Consider the following 16,420-nt stretch of genomic DNA (forward strand, 5'->3'; position numbering starts at 1 on the left):
GGGTAGTCTAGAGAAAAGAATGATAGCAGTGTTTCAATATTTGAGGGGCTGCCCCAAAGAAGAGGGAGTCAAGATACAGTATTCTCCAAAGCACCTGAAGGCACGGCAAGAAACAATGGATAGAAACTAACCAAGGAGAGAACCAGCCTAGAACTAAGGAGGAATTTCTGAAACGGAGAGAACAATTAAACAGTGGAACTACTTGCCTCCGGAAGTTGTGGGTGCTCCATCACTGGAGGTATTTAAGAAGAGACCGGACAGCCATTTGTCTGAAATGGTATAGGGTCTCCTGCTTAAGCAGGGGGTTAGACTAGAAGACCTCCAAGGTCCCTTCCAGCTCTATTCTGATTTAAAAAATAATAATTTTCATGTTCTGATTGATTGAGATTCTGACTGATTGGTGTTTCTCAACCTGGGCCACTTTAAGATGGGTGGACTTCAACTCCCAGAATTCCCCAGCCAAATGTTTAGAAGTGGCCAATAATTAACAGGCTAATTATTTTATCAATGGGCAAAGAATTCCTTGCTAGACATTTTGTGACGGTGGCCCTCAACATTTCAAAGATGATCACCAGGCCAAAGATATGAGACACTTTCCTAGTTGGAGGCAACTGTGAACTTCGGTGGCAGAGGAACTGCAGAAAACATTGATAAATAATTGTCTTATGAACAGAGGTCATTTATGCAATAGCTGCATTCTTGTATTAGTGAGCTTATTATATGCATGTGATAAAGCATCTTTATCCCCCTTCAATGCATGAGATCATCAAGGAACTTCTGATGAACCATCACTCCTTTTTTTTGCGTGGTCAAATTTGATTTTGTAGCTCTTGGGCTCAAGAATGATTGTTTCATAGATAATGTTATCTATCACCGGTGTGATTGCACTGTTTATGCTCACTAAAAACCAAAGAACAGTGCATTTACAATATTATTTTTTTCTTGTCATTACAAATGAAGAATAATTTTGCATTTGCCATGGGCGAAATAAATAAATAAATAAATCAGTCTTGCTGCTAAGATTGGGCTTGTCTTGATAGATTTGCAATTTATAGAAACACCTTTAATTATTTCTTAAACAGATGTCATTGGATACTAAGTGGTGGTGGTGGACTTTATGACCTTGGACATAATTTCCTATGTCAGGGGTAGGCAACCTAACCTCTTTTATGACTTGTGGACTTGAACCCCCAGAATTCCTGAACCAGCCATGTTGACTCAGGAATCCTGGGAGTTGAAGTCCACAAGTCATAAAAGAGCCAAGGTTGCCTACCTCTGTCCTAGGTAAACATGGTGGTGTTCACACATACATATTTACCTCTTAACTCATGCTAACAAAATCCAATTGCTCTGTTGACATATTAGCTATGCCCAAATATTTTTTTAAAAACACCGTATTACGTGACGGTGTGGTTCACATAATAGGCTGAAACCTTGGGTGTGTTCCTATATGCTGAAATGATAAACTATCCAATCCCGTTCAGTCTAGCCCAGTTGGTTGTGTGAACCCTAGAGCAAAACAAATGACTTCCTAACCATTGCAGTCTTGGGTGTCAAAATTAGAGCAGAGTTTCTCAACCCTAGCAACTTTAAGATGGGTGGATTTCAACTTCCAGAATTCTCCAGCCAGCGTTAGAAGAAATCCATAATCTTAGAAAGTTAAAAGGCTGTCCCTATACTCACCTCTGTGAATAGGAATTCATATTGAAATATCTTAGACATAGGATTGTTTAACTTCTGTTTGAAAAGACTTTGTTTTGTGAAGCCAGGCACACGGAGAAGATGAATGAGTCCCTCAGAAGCAATTAACCTTTTTTAAAAAAATATTAAAGCACATGTGTTTTGCAGTCACAAGGCTCAGTAAATCCAGTGTTGATCACCATGCCAAATGAATGTTGAGTTATTGGCAAAAGGTAAATTACTGGTGAAAGGAAACTATTAGTGCCTTTTTCTCCCAAAGACAGATTGATTGGTGCATGCATAATAGGATATAGCCATACATATGGTACAAAGATAGACTATTATTGCAATATTTTCATATCAGATAGACAGACAGACAGAGATAGAGATAGAGATAGATAGATAGATAGATGATTGATAGATAGATAGATAGATAGATAGATAGATAGATAGATAGATAGATAGATATGGATGGATAGATAGATAGATAGATAGATAGATAGATAGATAGATAGATAGATAGATAGATAGATAGATAGATAGATAGATAGATAGATAGATATGGATGGATAAATAGAGATAGATAGATAGATAGATAGATAGATAGATAGATAGATAGATAGATAGATAGATAGATAGATATGGATAGATAGATAGATAGATAGATAGATAGATAGATAGATAGATAGATAGATAGATAGATATAATAAACAGAAAAAAGGAAGGAAGGAAGGAAGGAAGGAAGGAAGGAAGGAAGGAAGGAAGGAGGGAGGAAGGGAGGGAGGGTGGGTGGGTGGGTGGGTGGATGGATAGATGGATGGATGGATGAAAGACAGAGACAGAGAGACTTTGAAACAGATTTTGTTACCAAAGCTGAAGCAAACTGAACACATATTAATCAGTGTTCCATTGACACTACAATTGTTGAAAAAATGTTGTAGTCATGGGTTGAGAGAAACTAGAATATTGATGGAGAACTTCTACAGAGGCATGAATTTGTAATGGTGTTTGTGTCTCACAACTCAGCCAAACATTGTCGTATCAGAATAAAAAATATTGTATATTAGCATGCCAGAGAGTTAACACTTTTTGAAATCCTGTTTAAAACATTCTGGAGACTGGGAAGCAAGTGAGGAAAAAGGTCTGTGACCCCAGTAACATGTTATGGCTTATTGGAAACGTAATGCATGGCTTTTTGAAGATAATAGCAGAGCATTTTGACAGTGAGACTGTTAAAAAGAAATAGGAATTTCCCGTTATGCGACTAGCTCAGCCTTCCTGCAATCTGAACCCAACCAGGGTTCAAAGCTGGAGTTTCCTGAGAAAAACATCTGCTTTCTCTCAGGTCACTGAAGAAAAGCTCTCCCCACAGGAGTGTCCATGGGGAGGAGAGTGAGAGATGGGGGGGGAGAATCAAGATGGTAGCTGAGATGACCATGTGACTGAAGGTTGGGGTGGCTTAGGGTTGTTGCATGAATATTTTTTACAGAATATTTGTAGCTCAGGATTGAAATTAGGGATCCTTGGTGCTCTTTGAGCTTGGTGGTTTTCTTGCAGATGTTTCATGACCCAACTAGGAAACATCATTAGTGCTAGAAGGGAGGTGGGTTAGAAGGGAGGAGGAGGAGGAGGAGGAGGAGAATAAGAGTAGGAATAGCAATAGGAAGAAGAAGAGGAGAAGGAGGAGAAGGAGAAGAAGGAGAAGGAGGTGATGGTTGTGGTCCTTGGTGCTATTGATGTCAAAGTAAGAACATTCTTGACTTGGCAGTTTTCTTGCACATGTTTTGTGATCCAGTTAGGAAACATCATCAGTGCCAGAAGGGAGGGGGTTAGAAGGAAGGAGGAGGAGGAGGTCCTTGGTGTTCGTTGAGCTTGACGATTTCCTTGCAGATGTTTCATGACCCAACTAGGGAACATCATCCATGCTAGAGGGAGGGGGTTAGAAGGGAGGAGGAGGAGGAGGAGGAGGAGGAGGAGGAGGAGGAGGAGGAAGAAGAAGAAGAAGAAGAGGAGGAGGAGGAGGAGGAGGAGGTCCTTGGTGTTCGTTGAGCTTGACGATTTCCTTGCAGATGTTTCATGACCCAACTAGGGAACACCATCAGTGCTAGAAAGGAGAGGGGTTTGCATAGTGGAGGAGAAGGAGAACTGTGGGGTCCTTGAGGCTCTCTGAGTTTGGTGGTTTTCTTGCAGACATTTCGTGACCCAACTAGGGAACATCATCAGTGCTAGAAGGGAGCAGGGTTTGCTGACAATGTCCCCTGGTTGGGTCACGAAATGTCTGCAAGAAAACCACCAAGCTGAGGGAGCACCCCAGACCTCATAAACATTTTTAAATCTGTTGTTTATGTAAAAAAGAGGTGGGATTTCATTCCTTAGCTGCGGAGACCAGCTTACACATTTTGACCCTGATCCTAACCCTCCTGCAGCCCAGAAGGCATGCCAATGTCATGAATATGAACCAGTTGCCAAGTGTCTGAATTTTGATCGCGTGACCCTGGGGATGCTGCAGCGGCTATAAGTGTGAAAAACCGATCATCAGCCACTTGTAACTTCAAACAATCATTAAATGAAGGGTTGTAAGTCAAGGACTCCCTGTAACGTTATAGATGAAACTGAATGATAGGAAGATACGGAGTAGCCCATATCTCTTTCCTTCTCTCCTACCTGGCAACATTTCTCCGTAGGATCCCAGTGAGATCCTACCGATAATTGGAGAGCGTTTGTGAGTAGACAGCCCAGTTTAGGATTTACGCTGGTGCAACACTTGCATAAAAAAACCAAGATGACAAAATCTGGGTTGTCTTCCTTTTTGTCTGGGGTTAATGACATTATTTGAGACCAGAAAGAAAAAAGGACCATTGGGTCAAAACAGTTTATATTAAAAAAAACCACATAAGCATTTAACTCCATCAAATCTTTTCTTCTGTCTTTCCCTGCCCCCTTTTTCCCCATTTTTTAAGGAAATACAAGACCATCTTCTCTCCAAGTTAAAAGCCGTGGAAGCTATTCAGGAAAAGAATACTTCTCTGCAAGAGGAAATCACTTCTCTGAAAAATACGCTTGGCTATATTAAAGGGTAGGTTATTAACTGGAAACTCTCCACTGATTTCTTTCCTTATGTAAACTTGCTCTGGTTTCCCTGGGTAACCACACCACGGCATCTTTTTTATAAGTTTATTGTTTTCTCATAGATAATAAAACACAGAACAGAAAAACAAACAAAGTATAGTATAGAATAGAATAGAATAGAATAGAATAGAATAGAATAGAATAGAATAGAATAGAATAGAATAGAATAGAATAGAATAGAATAGAATAGAATAGAATAGATATTGGAATATAGAATAGAATAGAATAGAATAGAATAGAATAGAATAGAATAGAATAGAATAGAATAGAATAGAATAGAATAGAATAGAATAGAATAGAATAGAATAGAATAGAATAGAATAGAATAGATATTGGAATATAGAATAGAATAGAATAGAATAGAATAGAATAGAATAGAATAGAATAGAATAGAATAGAATAGAATAGAATAGAATAGAATAGAATAGAATAGAATAGAATAGAATAGAATTGGAAGGGACCTTTGGAGGGCTTCTAGTCCAGCCCCCTGCTCAAGCAGGAGAACCTATCCCATCTCAGACAGGTGAATGTCCAGTCTCTTCTTAAAAATCTCCAGTAACAAAACAAAAACATACATTCAACCCTAGCCACAAGAAGCAAGCAAGCAAGAAACAAAGGAAGGAAGGAAGGAAGGAAGGAAGGAAGGAAGGAAGGAAGGAAGGAAGGAAGGAAGGAAGGAAGGAAGGAAGGAAGGAAGGAAAAGAAAGAGAGAGAGAGAAAGAAAGGAAAGAAAGAAAGAAAGAAAGAAAGAAAGAGAGAGAAAGAAAGAAAGAAAGAAAAAAAAGAAAGAAACAAAGAAAAAGAAAGAAGGAAGGAAGGAAGGAAGGAAGGAAGGAAGGAAGGAAGGAAGGAAGGAAGGAAAGAAAGAAAGAAAGAAAGAAAGAAAGAAAGAAAGAAAGAAAGAAAGAAAGATTGTACAAAAAAGGAGGGGGAAACTAGTCAATTAAACGTAACATTTAACATGTAACATGTAACATTTAACATAACTCCTCCTCCTCCTCCTCCTCCTCCTCCTCCTCCTCCTCCTCCTTCTCTTCCCAGAATTATGTGGGCACAAGAGGGCAAAGTTTCACTCCCCTCGAATGCCATGGAATCTGATCTAGTTTCACCCTGGTGCATATCGTCAGTCTGGGAAGATTCCTGTCTTATGGGCTTAAGCAATAAAGTAGCTAACTACCCTTGATCTTAGCCAAAAGGCTGAGAAGCGATAATAAAGTAGCTAATTGAATTCTTCGTGTATGGATCTGATGGCTTACGCATGACAGACTGGTTTTCAATGTCTCTTACAGAACCGAGCCAGCGCTCTATCGGTTGCCCTCTGCTCCAGTCCATTTCCAGCATATTTCAGAGTCTAAAACCAGCATCACAGCCAAGCCTTCCGAGAAAGTCGTATTTTCCCAGTTCACAGAGTCCACGTCAACGCTCACTCTTCTTCGTGGGAGAGCTTCGTCTAGAACTGTCCGGTTCCCAGTATCTTCTCTTGTGACAGTGAACAAATCTTTAGGTAAGTCCGCATTTAAGACTGGGAAGTTGTTTTTTTTTAAGAAAACAAACAAAACAACAAAACTCTTTTTTTTTAAGGTCAATCATTTTCCCGGTTTTGCCCAACTCGGCTCCTGGTTAATTCCCGTTAACGTCAGCTAAAATGGTCGGTGAAAACTGGAAGAATTGAACTAAAGAATTAAAGGAAATTTTTTTTAAAAAAATCAGGTGATTAAATACAGATGGAGGGAGCCACTTTGGTGTCATGGTTAAGGCATCAAGCTAGAACTTCTTCAAAGACTCCAACATCTAGATCAGAGGTCTTCAAATGTGGCCCTTTTATGACTTGTGGACTTCAATTCTGGGAGTTGAAGTCCACAAGTCATAAAAGAGCCATGTTTGAAGACCCCTGATGTAGATGGTTTGTGGGGTTTTTGCTGTTGCTTAGCCTTCAAGTCAGTATTTATTCCTGCTGACTACCAGGACTAATTCCTGCAGTTTTCTTGGCAAAATCTAGAGAAATGGTTTGCCATTGCCTCTTTCCTAGGGCTGAGAGAAAGGGATTGGCCCAAGGTCGCCCAATTTGGCTTTGTGCTTAAGACAAGACTAGAACTTACTGTCTCCTGGTTTTTAGTGTGGTGCATTCACCCCTACACCAAACTGGCTCTTTTCTGGGTATCCCAAAGATGCTTTTTCAAAAGGCACCTGGACTTCCTTTATTTTTTTCCTTGAAAATGTTTCTCTTCTCACCCAAGAAGCTTTTTCAATTCAGAACTGAAGAAGCTTCTGGGATAAGAAGTGAAACGTCTTCAAGAAAAAAAATAAAGGAAGTCCAGTTGCCCTTTGAAAAAGCACCTTTGGGACAACTATGACTTGGATGACTGAGAATCTCCATAGACATCTCTCTTCTGTCCAGTTCTTTGGACTGGACATATCTCCTAATCATTACCCAGACAGATGCAGCCCCTGATTGTCACTAAAGTATGAACGGGAGGGAAAAATTAGGACTTCTCTCAGGATATACAGGTGGAAATATTTTTTTTGGGGGGGGGGGGAATTCATTAGTGGCTCCTGATTGGAAATACATCATCCAAACATCCAGAGTAACAGCTATTTCACTGGTTGTTCTTACGATGACCCACTGGAGGTAATTCCAGCAAGGTAATAAATCAGAAGGTCACTAGGAAATCATTCACTTTAGCAGTGCCTCGTTTTATAGCCATAGCTTTTGCTGAAAAAATGCATTCCACTTTAATGTCGGCGGCAAAGGGAAGAGAAGATCGGGGCATTTCCCCCACATAATCATTTCAAATAAGTTGCCTTCTCTTTTTATTTTATTTTTTTAATTATTGTTTTAATCCCTGAGTCTTCATTCTAGTCCAACCCCCTGCTCAAGCAGGAAACCCTTTACCATTCCAGGCAAATGTTTGTCCAATCTCTTCTTAAAAACCTCCAGTGATGAAGCACCTACAACTTCTGGAGGCAAGCTGTTCCACTGGTTGATTGTTCACACCATCAAGAAATTTCCCCTTAGTTCTAGTTTGGTCCTCTCCTTGATTAGTTTCCATCCATTTTCAGCTTTGAAAGAACATATTTGGATGAGCCCATTTTAAGCTCAAAACAGAGCTGCTTTGCCTTCCCAAAGTTTCAGAATCCGAATAGAGATGGAAGGGACCTTGGGAGGTCTTCTAGTCCAGCTCTCTGCTCAGGCAGGAAACCCTATACCACAGGTCTGCAACCCGTGGCTCTGGAGCCGCATGCGGCTCTTTCAGCCATCTCTTGCGGCTCCCAGTCCTCTGCCACGTGCAGTCCAAAAAAAAAAAAAGTGGGACTAAAAAAGTTCAACCAATCAATTCAAATATGCAGGGTAGGTGCATATCTCGCCTTGGCTCCACTCTTCAGTCAAACCCTGTTCTGCGCATGCGCGCATCTACGCCCATGCACACATATTTTCTGCGGCTCCCAGTTTTTCCTTTTGTGAGGGAATTGGTTCCGAGTGGCTCTTTCACTGTTTCAGGTTGCTGACCCCTGCCCTATACCATTTCAGACAAATCGTTGGCCAATCTCTTCTTTAAAAACCTCCAGTGTTGGAGGACCCACAACTTCTGAAAGCAAGCCGTTCCACTGATTAATTGTTCTCACTGTCAGGAAATTTCTCTTTAGTTCTAGATTGCTTCTTTCCTCGGTTAGTTGTCATCATTCATTCATTATTTTTGTTTAGATTCTCCCAACACCATCAGCACTTTACCACAACAATACCTTTCCTACTCTGACACCTTTGATAACGAAGAACTTGGAAACGGTCAGGACTATATGAAAATGTTATTTGGTGACACTAAGAAGAGGAGTGGTGAACTAATGGAGGAAAGAGGACGGTCCCGAATTCCAGCTGAGTATTACAGCTCATCGTCATCCAGGTAGTTTTGGAATACTGCCCTTGTTTCCAAAAAAAAAAAAAATCTAAGTAATCCCACTTATTTTGACCATGTGATTTGGGAAAAAATACAGAGGAAAACCGTGATAATCAGAGAGCTGGGAGAAATGGCAGAGAAAGTTTAGAAATTCAGATGTCTCACTTCAGGATTGATGTTTCTCCCAAGCTTTGTTCTGGGGTAAAAGCGCAATGGGAATGAGATACCTACTCAGTTTAAAATCCTTTGAGACTAGAGTTCCCAAATTTGAACTGCGAAAATCTGGATAGCCGCCAAATTTGGTGGTTGGGTAGATTTTGTTTTTCCATGGTTATATAGATAATCCCAATGAGTGGCATGGTGGTCTAGAGGTGGAGCTCTCACCTCACAATCAGAAGGCTGCGAGTTTAATAGGTAAAGGTAAAGGTTCCCCCGCACATGCGTGCTAGTCGTTTCCAACTCTAGGGGCCGGTGCTCATCTCTGTTTCAAAGCCGAAGAGCCAGCGCTTGTCCGAGAACGTCTCGGTGGTCATGTGGCCGGCATGACTAGACGCCAAAGGTGCACGGAACGCTGTTACCTTCTCACCGTAGTGGTCCCTATTTTTCTACTTGCATTTTTTATGTGCTTTCGAACTGCTAGGTTGGCAGAAGCTGGGACGAGTAACAGGCGCTCACTCTGTTACACGGCACTCGGGATTTGACTGGCCAAACTGCCGACTTTCTGATCGACAAGCTCAGCGTCCTAACCCACTGAGCCACCGCGTCCCTTTGCGAGTTCAATACTAGGTGTCAAATTATTTCTCGCTCCTGGTGCAATGAGTACCGTAATTGTCTGCTGTCAACATTGCATAGGCATCAGGAAGGGCATCTAGCCAGCAAACTCTCAGATCCATTCAGTCATCCTGACTCCACCCTGATGCAAAGGATTAATAGGGTTGTTAAAAGACAAAAAAATATAATCCCAACAAGACTGGGTCTTCTAACTAAGTTTTGTTATATGTATTTTTAATAGTGTTGGGAACCTTAAAATTACTGAAGTTCATTTCAGTGGCCATTATGTGAAGATAATTAATAATTCCTCTGACAAAGAAGAAAGCATTGGAGATTATACTCTTCAGCAGAACATTAACGGCCACCCAGCGGCCATTTTTAAATTCCCCCCCAACATCAGAATGAAGCCGAAATCCTGTGTGACGGTAAGTGAAATATATAAACGATTCATTGTATGGAACTACTGCAATGCACGATTCTCTGCTTGTAGAATGGAATATTAAATATGCTATCAAGTTGTGCCAGCAACTGTGTTTTTTTTCCTTCCCTTCATCCTTTAAAGCAGGGGTGTCAAACTCAATTTCATTGAGGGCCACATCAGCATTGCAGTTGCCCTCAGGCGGCCGGGTGGGCGTGGCCTACTGGGTGGGCGTGGCCTACTGGGTGGGCATGGCTAGAGTGCGTATGGCCTACTGGGTGGGCGTGGCCAGCTCTACATCGTTCGCATCAAGGGTGCCTATGGGGGCCTGGGCAGGAGTGGGACAGATCTGAGGGTCTCTGGGCCAGGGCTAAGGCAGTGGGGGCCGTTCCCTCCCTGTTTCCAGGATGGCTTCGCGGGCCGCATGAAACCACTTTGCGGGCCGAATCCGGCCCCCGGGCCTTGTGTTTGACATGTCTGCTTTAAAGTGTCCAAAAAGTCCACGTAGTAGCCACAACTGCACAATCCCACTCTCTAGTGTGATAATCAAGCTCCTTCCTTCTATCACACCCTGTTCATAAAAAACAGTTGTACCGTTTAGAAGGGCAACAACTTCTAAGAATGTAGAATACTTCTAAAGAATGAAGTATATAGCTATGCCACTGATGATTCTTAATCAAGCAATAAGAATAATCTGGAAGTTGAGTATTGCAACTGGACTTATATTCTGGTTGTTGCATGTTATTGGGTCAATAACTCACAACAATAATTTTAAGAGTTGGCACATTCCAACAACTCTCTGCCTACTCCTCTAACCAACTTGTTCGGACAGAAGAAGCTACTTGGATAAGTAACAAAATTTCAAATCAGCACAAAAATAAGTCAGTTGCCTGGCTCAACTTCCAGATATTATAGCTGTGCTTTTTACATTAATGATCTAACCATCTGGCCTCATCATTAAGGCTAGTCATTAGGACCAATTATAGAGCCAAAAAAAAAAACAACCCTTAATACTATATCCAAATCTGGTGCTTATTGCTGTTGGCACCAAATATTGCTCTAGAAATATTTCAGTTCTGCGAACAGTTGCGAAGGCTAGTAATAATAGTTTGCAAGGTGTTGCCGAGGGTCCACAGCAGAATCTTCCCATGTGGTAAGATGTTCTAAAATAGCGATGCACAACTATTTGTGCAACTCCTGGAGGGTCCCACTGATCAGGGTTGCTGAAAGTGACACCCCAGTTTTCTGCTTGTTTCAGATGCAAGATTTAAAGTACATAGAATAACTCCATACAGTGCCAGGAAAGGGAAGGGAAGGGAAGGGAAGGGAAGGGAAGGGAAGGGAAGGGAAGGAAAGGAAAGGAAAGGAAAGGAAAGGAAAGGAAAGGAAAGGAAAGGAAAGGAAAGGAAAGGAAAGGAAAGGAAAGGAAAGGAAAGGAAGAGGAAGAGGAAGAGGAAGAGGAAGAGGAAAGATGAGGAAGGGAAGGGAAGGGAAGGGAAGGGAAGGGGAAGGGAAGGGAAGGGAGGAAGAAAGAAAGAAAGAAAGAAAGAAAGAAAGAAAGAAAGAAAGAAAGAAAGAAAGAAAGAAAGAAAGAAAGAAAGAGAAAGAAAGAAAGAAAGAAAGACTCAGGTGTTTAAAGATTATGTCTTCTCTTACTGTGTCTGTTACTATCTCTTCTCTTACTGTGGAAACATTCAGGGAGGGCATGTATGCGATGCTTAATTGCTCCTGATTGTTTTGTATTGCAGGTGTGGTCCATGGATTCTAAAAGGCACCATAAGCCTCCCACAGATTATCTGTGGAAGGAGCTGGATCGGTTTCAGTCAGGCTCTGAATGCACCACGATTCTTTGTAATCCTTCTGGACAGGTAACTCCTTTCAAATTTCCCCCTCTGTTTTTTGATATGCAGGTAGTCCTCGATTTACGAGCACAACTGAGCCCACAATTTCTGTCAGCTAAGCGAGTTTTTGTTAAGTGAGTTTTGCCCCTTTTCTACAACCTTTCTCGCCGGAGTCGTTAAGTGAACCACCGCAGGTAAGTTAGTCACACGGTGGTTAAGTGAATCTGGCTTCCCCATTGACTTTGCTTGTCAGAAGGTCGCCAAAGGGGATCACCTGACCCGGGGACATGGCAAACCATCATAAATATGAGCCAGCTGTCAAACATTTGAATGTGGATCACATGACCACGGGGATTCTACAACAGTCGTAAGTGTGAAAACTGATCCGGCTTTCCTCACACGGTCATTAAACAAAAGATCGTAAGTTGAGGACCACCTGCAGTTCCATCAAGCAAGCACTGATTAATGTTAAGCAGGAAAAGGGTCACCACATTCTCTCCTTGTGGTTTTCCCGCCCTGGAGATAAAATTCAAGGCAGGTCTTCCAGCTAGCAGCTTGGCGTTCTTAGGTGACCCTCACCACCCTTCAAGGTCCTTCTGCCTGCTTTCTAGGCCGTGGCTTGGTACACGCCCATCAACTGGAAGAAGAAGACCTCCAAGGTGGTGGAAGCAGAGGGGAGAGTCAGCAGGAAGTCTTTGCAGGCTATCAGAAGACCCCAAACCCAACAACAGCAGGACCAGCATGAAGCAAGAGCGTTTGACATATGGCAGGGAATGCCTACTCAAAGCCACCTGACAGAACCCGAAGTGGATTTCCTCTTAAGGTACTGGGCCCAGAGGAAAGCGCACCATTCCTCCTATAAGGGGCCATATTTGATCGAACCCCCTGCTCTGTAGGGCTTATTTTATTTTATTACTTTATTTTATTTTATTTTATTTTATTTTATATTTTGTTTTGTTTTGTTTTGTTTTAATTCTATTCTATTCTATTCTATTTTATTATTTTATTTTATTTTGTTTTGTTTTATATTTTATATTTATATTTATATTTTAATTTAAATTAATTTCATTTTTTATTTTATATTTTATTATATATTTTATTTTATTATTTTATTTTATTTTTTATTTTATTTTGTTTTGTTTTCTATTTTATTTTTCTATTTTTTATTTTTTATTTATTATTTTATTTTGTTTTGTTTTCTATTTTATTTTTCTATTTTTTATTTTTTATTTTTTATTTTATTTCATTTCATTATTTTATTTTATTTCATTTCATTTTTTATTTTATATTTTATTATATTTTTATTGTATTATTTCATTTTATATTTTATATTTTATTATTATATTTTTATTTTATTATTTTACTTTATTTTATTTCCTTTCATTTTTTTATATTTTTTTATATTTTTATTTTATTTTATTTCCTTTCATTTTATATTTTATTATAATTTTTATTTTATTTTATTTCATTTCATTTCATTTTTTATTTTATTATATTTTTTATTTCATTTCCTTTCATTTTATTTCATTTTATATTTTATTATAAGTTTTTTATTTTATTTCATTTCATTTTTTTCATTTTATTATATTTTTTATTTCCTTTCCTTGCCTTTTATTTCATTTCATATTTTATTATAATTTTTTTATTTTATTTCATTTCATTTTTTTAATTTTATTATATTTTTTATTTCCTTTCCTTGCCTTTTATTTCATTTCATTTCATATTTTATTATTTTATTTCATTTTATTTTTTTATTTTTTAACTTTGGGTTCAATTGTGGTCCTAAGTCGAGGACCACCTGTACAACAGCAGCGCCATAGAAACCCCACTTCATTTCTCCCTGCATATAAGAGAACTTTAGGCATATTGATACAGCCCACATCTTGCCTTGTTGAGCTGTGCCTGTGAATTGTGCTCCAAAGGCCTTTCGAAAATCAAATAATTTAATTTAATTTAATAATATTTCTATAACGCCCTTCTCCCGAAGGACTCAGAGCGGTGAACAGGGCAAGAATAAAAATACAGAATTACAAAAGTTAAAAAATGATTAAATACATGCCCACTAAAAAACAATCAATACATATTAAAACCCCAATAAAATACCCCACCAATCCCCCATCAGGCCAGGCCGGCTTGTTCGAACAAGTATGTTTTGAGATCGCGGCGAAAGGAGCGAAGATCGGGCGCCATCCGGAGCTCAACCGGAAGCTGATTCCACAGCTCCGGAGCGCCCACAGAGAAGGACCTCCCCCTGGGGGCCACCAATCGACATTCTCTGATCGGTGGCACCCTGAGGAGGCCCTCTCTGTGGGAACGCACAGGGCGAAGGGAAGTTGATGCCGGCAGCAGGTGTTCCCTAAGGTACTCCGGACCCCTGCCATGTAGGGCTTTGAACACCATTACTAGTACCTTGAATAGGGTGCATTGCCCATCACAATTTTAAAAAAAAGCATTTAAAGGGTAGTAGAAGAGATCCATAAAATACATAGGCAAGTAAAAAAAAAAGATTTTATATAAAAAAAATTAAAGCTACAGCAGCCGACGGATATTAATTCTAGAAGAAGAACCCCCCCAAAAAAGGCAGTGTTTAAATGAATCAATTAAGTTGTAGAATCACTTACGTTAATAGTAACCGCTTTAAAAGTAGATTAATCAGATGGATGTTGGACATATCTCTCAGCTATAATAACTCAATCTCATGTCTTATATTCAGAGTATCGGTTGCTAGGAGACCAGCAATGGGACAAGACTGTCACATTTCTGGCCTACTTGTGACTGTCATAGATCTTGTTCGACGCATTAGGGAAATGTGTCCATTTATAGTTTACTATACATCTTTTTCTTTCAATTCTCTTCTCCTCCCCCCCCCCCGCCCCTGCCTTTCACAGGTTAAAAAAAGAGAGACACTTTTAGTTTTCTGTATTGTGGCATCACAATTCTTCTTGCTTGACATGTTTCCAAAGTGCGGAACCAAGTGCATTGAAATTAAAAAAAACAAACTAAAAATAAAATCCCGATACAGTCATAAATAGGATTTATAAACGCGCTTTTCTCTCTGGTTCTCTTTTGCCCGCAGGCCTCAAATACCTGCAATATCCATAGTGACAACGTAGAAAAAGACAGAAAGTGGAAAGAGAAAGAAAGTGGGGGTGAATTGTGAAGTTATTTCACACTTTTAAGTGACGTTTGTAGAAATCATAAGAGGAAGCGAAAGGAAAATGTTTTGTTACTTTGTGGACACAGCAAACATGAAGCAACACGATGTTGAACTAGAAATTGATCACATGAACAAAATAAACACAGATAAATCATCTTTAACAGAGGGAAGAGGACAAAATTGTATAATTCTTGAGGTGAATTTCTGGGCGTGAACAATGTGTTGTGCCACAAAGCTTGTGTCCTTTTACCTGACATGTAAGCCTAAAAAACCACCCGAGAAAGGTGGAAAGGTAGAAGAAATGTTTATTTGCAAACAAAACGTTACTCAAAACACAAGTTCCAAACTAGTCACAGCCCTTGCTTGGAGAAGATTTCTTTTATACAATTTTGAAAAGCACACATTGCCACAAACCAACCATGGAAACACACATCATTATAAACCACTCATTAAGAGCCACGCCTTCAGGGATCATATTAACACAATTCAGCTAAAAGCTATAAGATCTTTATCTTATCAATAACCAGACTTCAGCGAAATAATAAGTAACATTTCAACATGTGAATACAGGTAATCCCTGTCTTACGGCCACAAAACATTTATGTTGCTAAGCAAGACACTTGTTAAAGTCAGTTTGGCTCCATTTTGCGACCTTTCTGGCCACAAATGTTAAGTAAATCGTTGCAGTTGTCAAATTAGTGACACAGGGGTTAAGCGAATTTGGCTTGACTTTGCTTGTCAGAAAATCGCAAGAGGGGGTCACGTGATCCCGGGACACTGCAACCGTTGTAAATGTGAGTCAGTTGCTAAGCATCTGAATTTTGATCATCTGACCGTGGGGGATGCTGCAAGTGTGATCATCTGACCGTGGGGGATGCTGCAAGTGTGAAAAACGGCCACAACCCACATTTTTCAGTGCCGTTGTAAATTTCAAACAGTCACTAAATAAATGACTGTAAGTCAAAGTTGCATTATGATCTCTTCGAACGCCACCTAAAAGGCGAAATAACTTCGGAATTCACTCTCTTTCCACTTTGGGTCTTCTGTATGTTTTCAAATAGAATATTGCTGGAAAGGACCTTGGAGGTCTTCTAGTCCAGCCCCCCACTCAAACAGGAGAACTTGGTGGCGAACCTATGGCACGCGTGCCACAGGTGGCACGCAGAGCCCTCTCTGTGGACACACGCACCATCGTCCCAGTCCTAGGCCTTCAGCTGGGTTTTATAAAACCTTTTCGCTTTAGGCCTCCACCGCCATGTGCCAAAAAGAAAAGGTTCAATCAATCAATTTCACCTTGCGGGGAAAAAAAAAGATCTCGCAAAGTTGGAATTGATTGATTGAACTTTTTAGTCCCACCCAGTCTGCCATTACCACCGCAGCCACGCCCACCCAAAGGGCCATGCCCATCCAATGGGCCACACCCACCCAATGGGCCACGCCCACCTGGCACCCTATGATACATAAGTTGGTTTTGGGTTGCAGTTTGGGCACTTGGTCTCTAAAAGGTTCGCCATCACTAACTTATACCGTC

At 40.2% G+C, this 16,420-nt stretch overlaps 1 protein-coding gene across 1 annotated transcript in view; it reads left to right on the forward strand.

Moving 5' to 3' along the window:
• Positions 1 to 16,420, forward strand: part of LMNTD1 (lamin tail domain containing 1) — a gene marked incomplete at both ends in the record, with an annotated part of 150,204 nt that overhangs the window by 99,000 nt on the left and 34,784 nt on the right. Inside the window, 6 exons of the mRNA XM_081331941.1 lie at positions 4,641 to 4,756; positions 6,063 to 6,313; positions 8,513 to 8,708; positions 9,715 to 9,898; positions 11,640 to 11,759; positions 12,344 to 12,555. Coding sequence (XP_081188067.1) covers positions 4,641 to 4,756; positions 6,063 to 6,313; positions 8,513 to 8,708; positions 9,715 to 9,898; positions 11,640 to 11,759; positions 12,344 to 12,555 — 1,079 coding nt within the window. The remainder of the gene's footprint in view (positions 1 to 4,640; positions 4,757 to 6,062; positions 6,314 to 8,512; positions 8,709 to 9,714; positions 9,899 to 11,639; positions 11,760 to 12,343; positions 12,556 to 16,420) is intronic.

The sequence above is a fragment of the Vipera berus genome, assembly GCF_964194415.1.
Source record: "Vipera berus genome assembly, chromosome: 6".
Lineage (NCBI taxonomy): Eukaryota > Metazoa > Chordata > Lepidosauria > Squamata > Viperidae > Vipera > Vipera berus.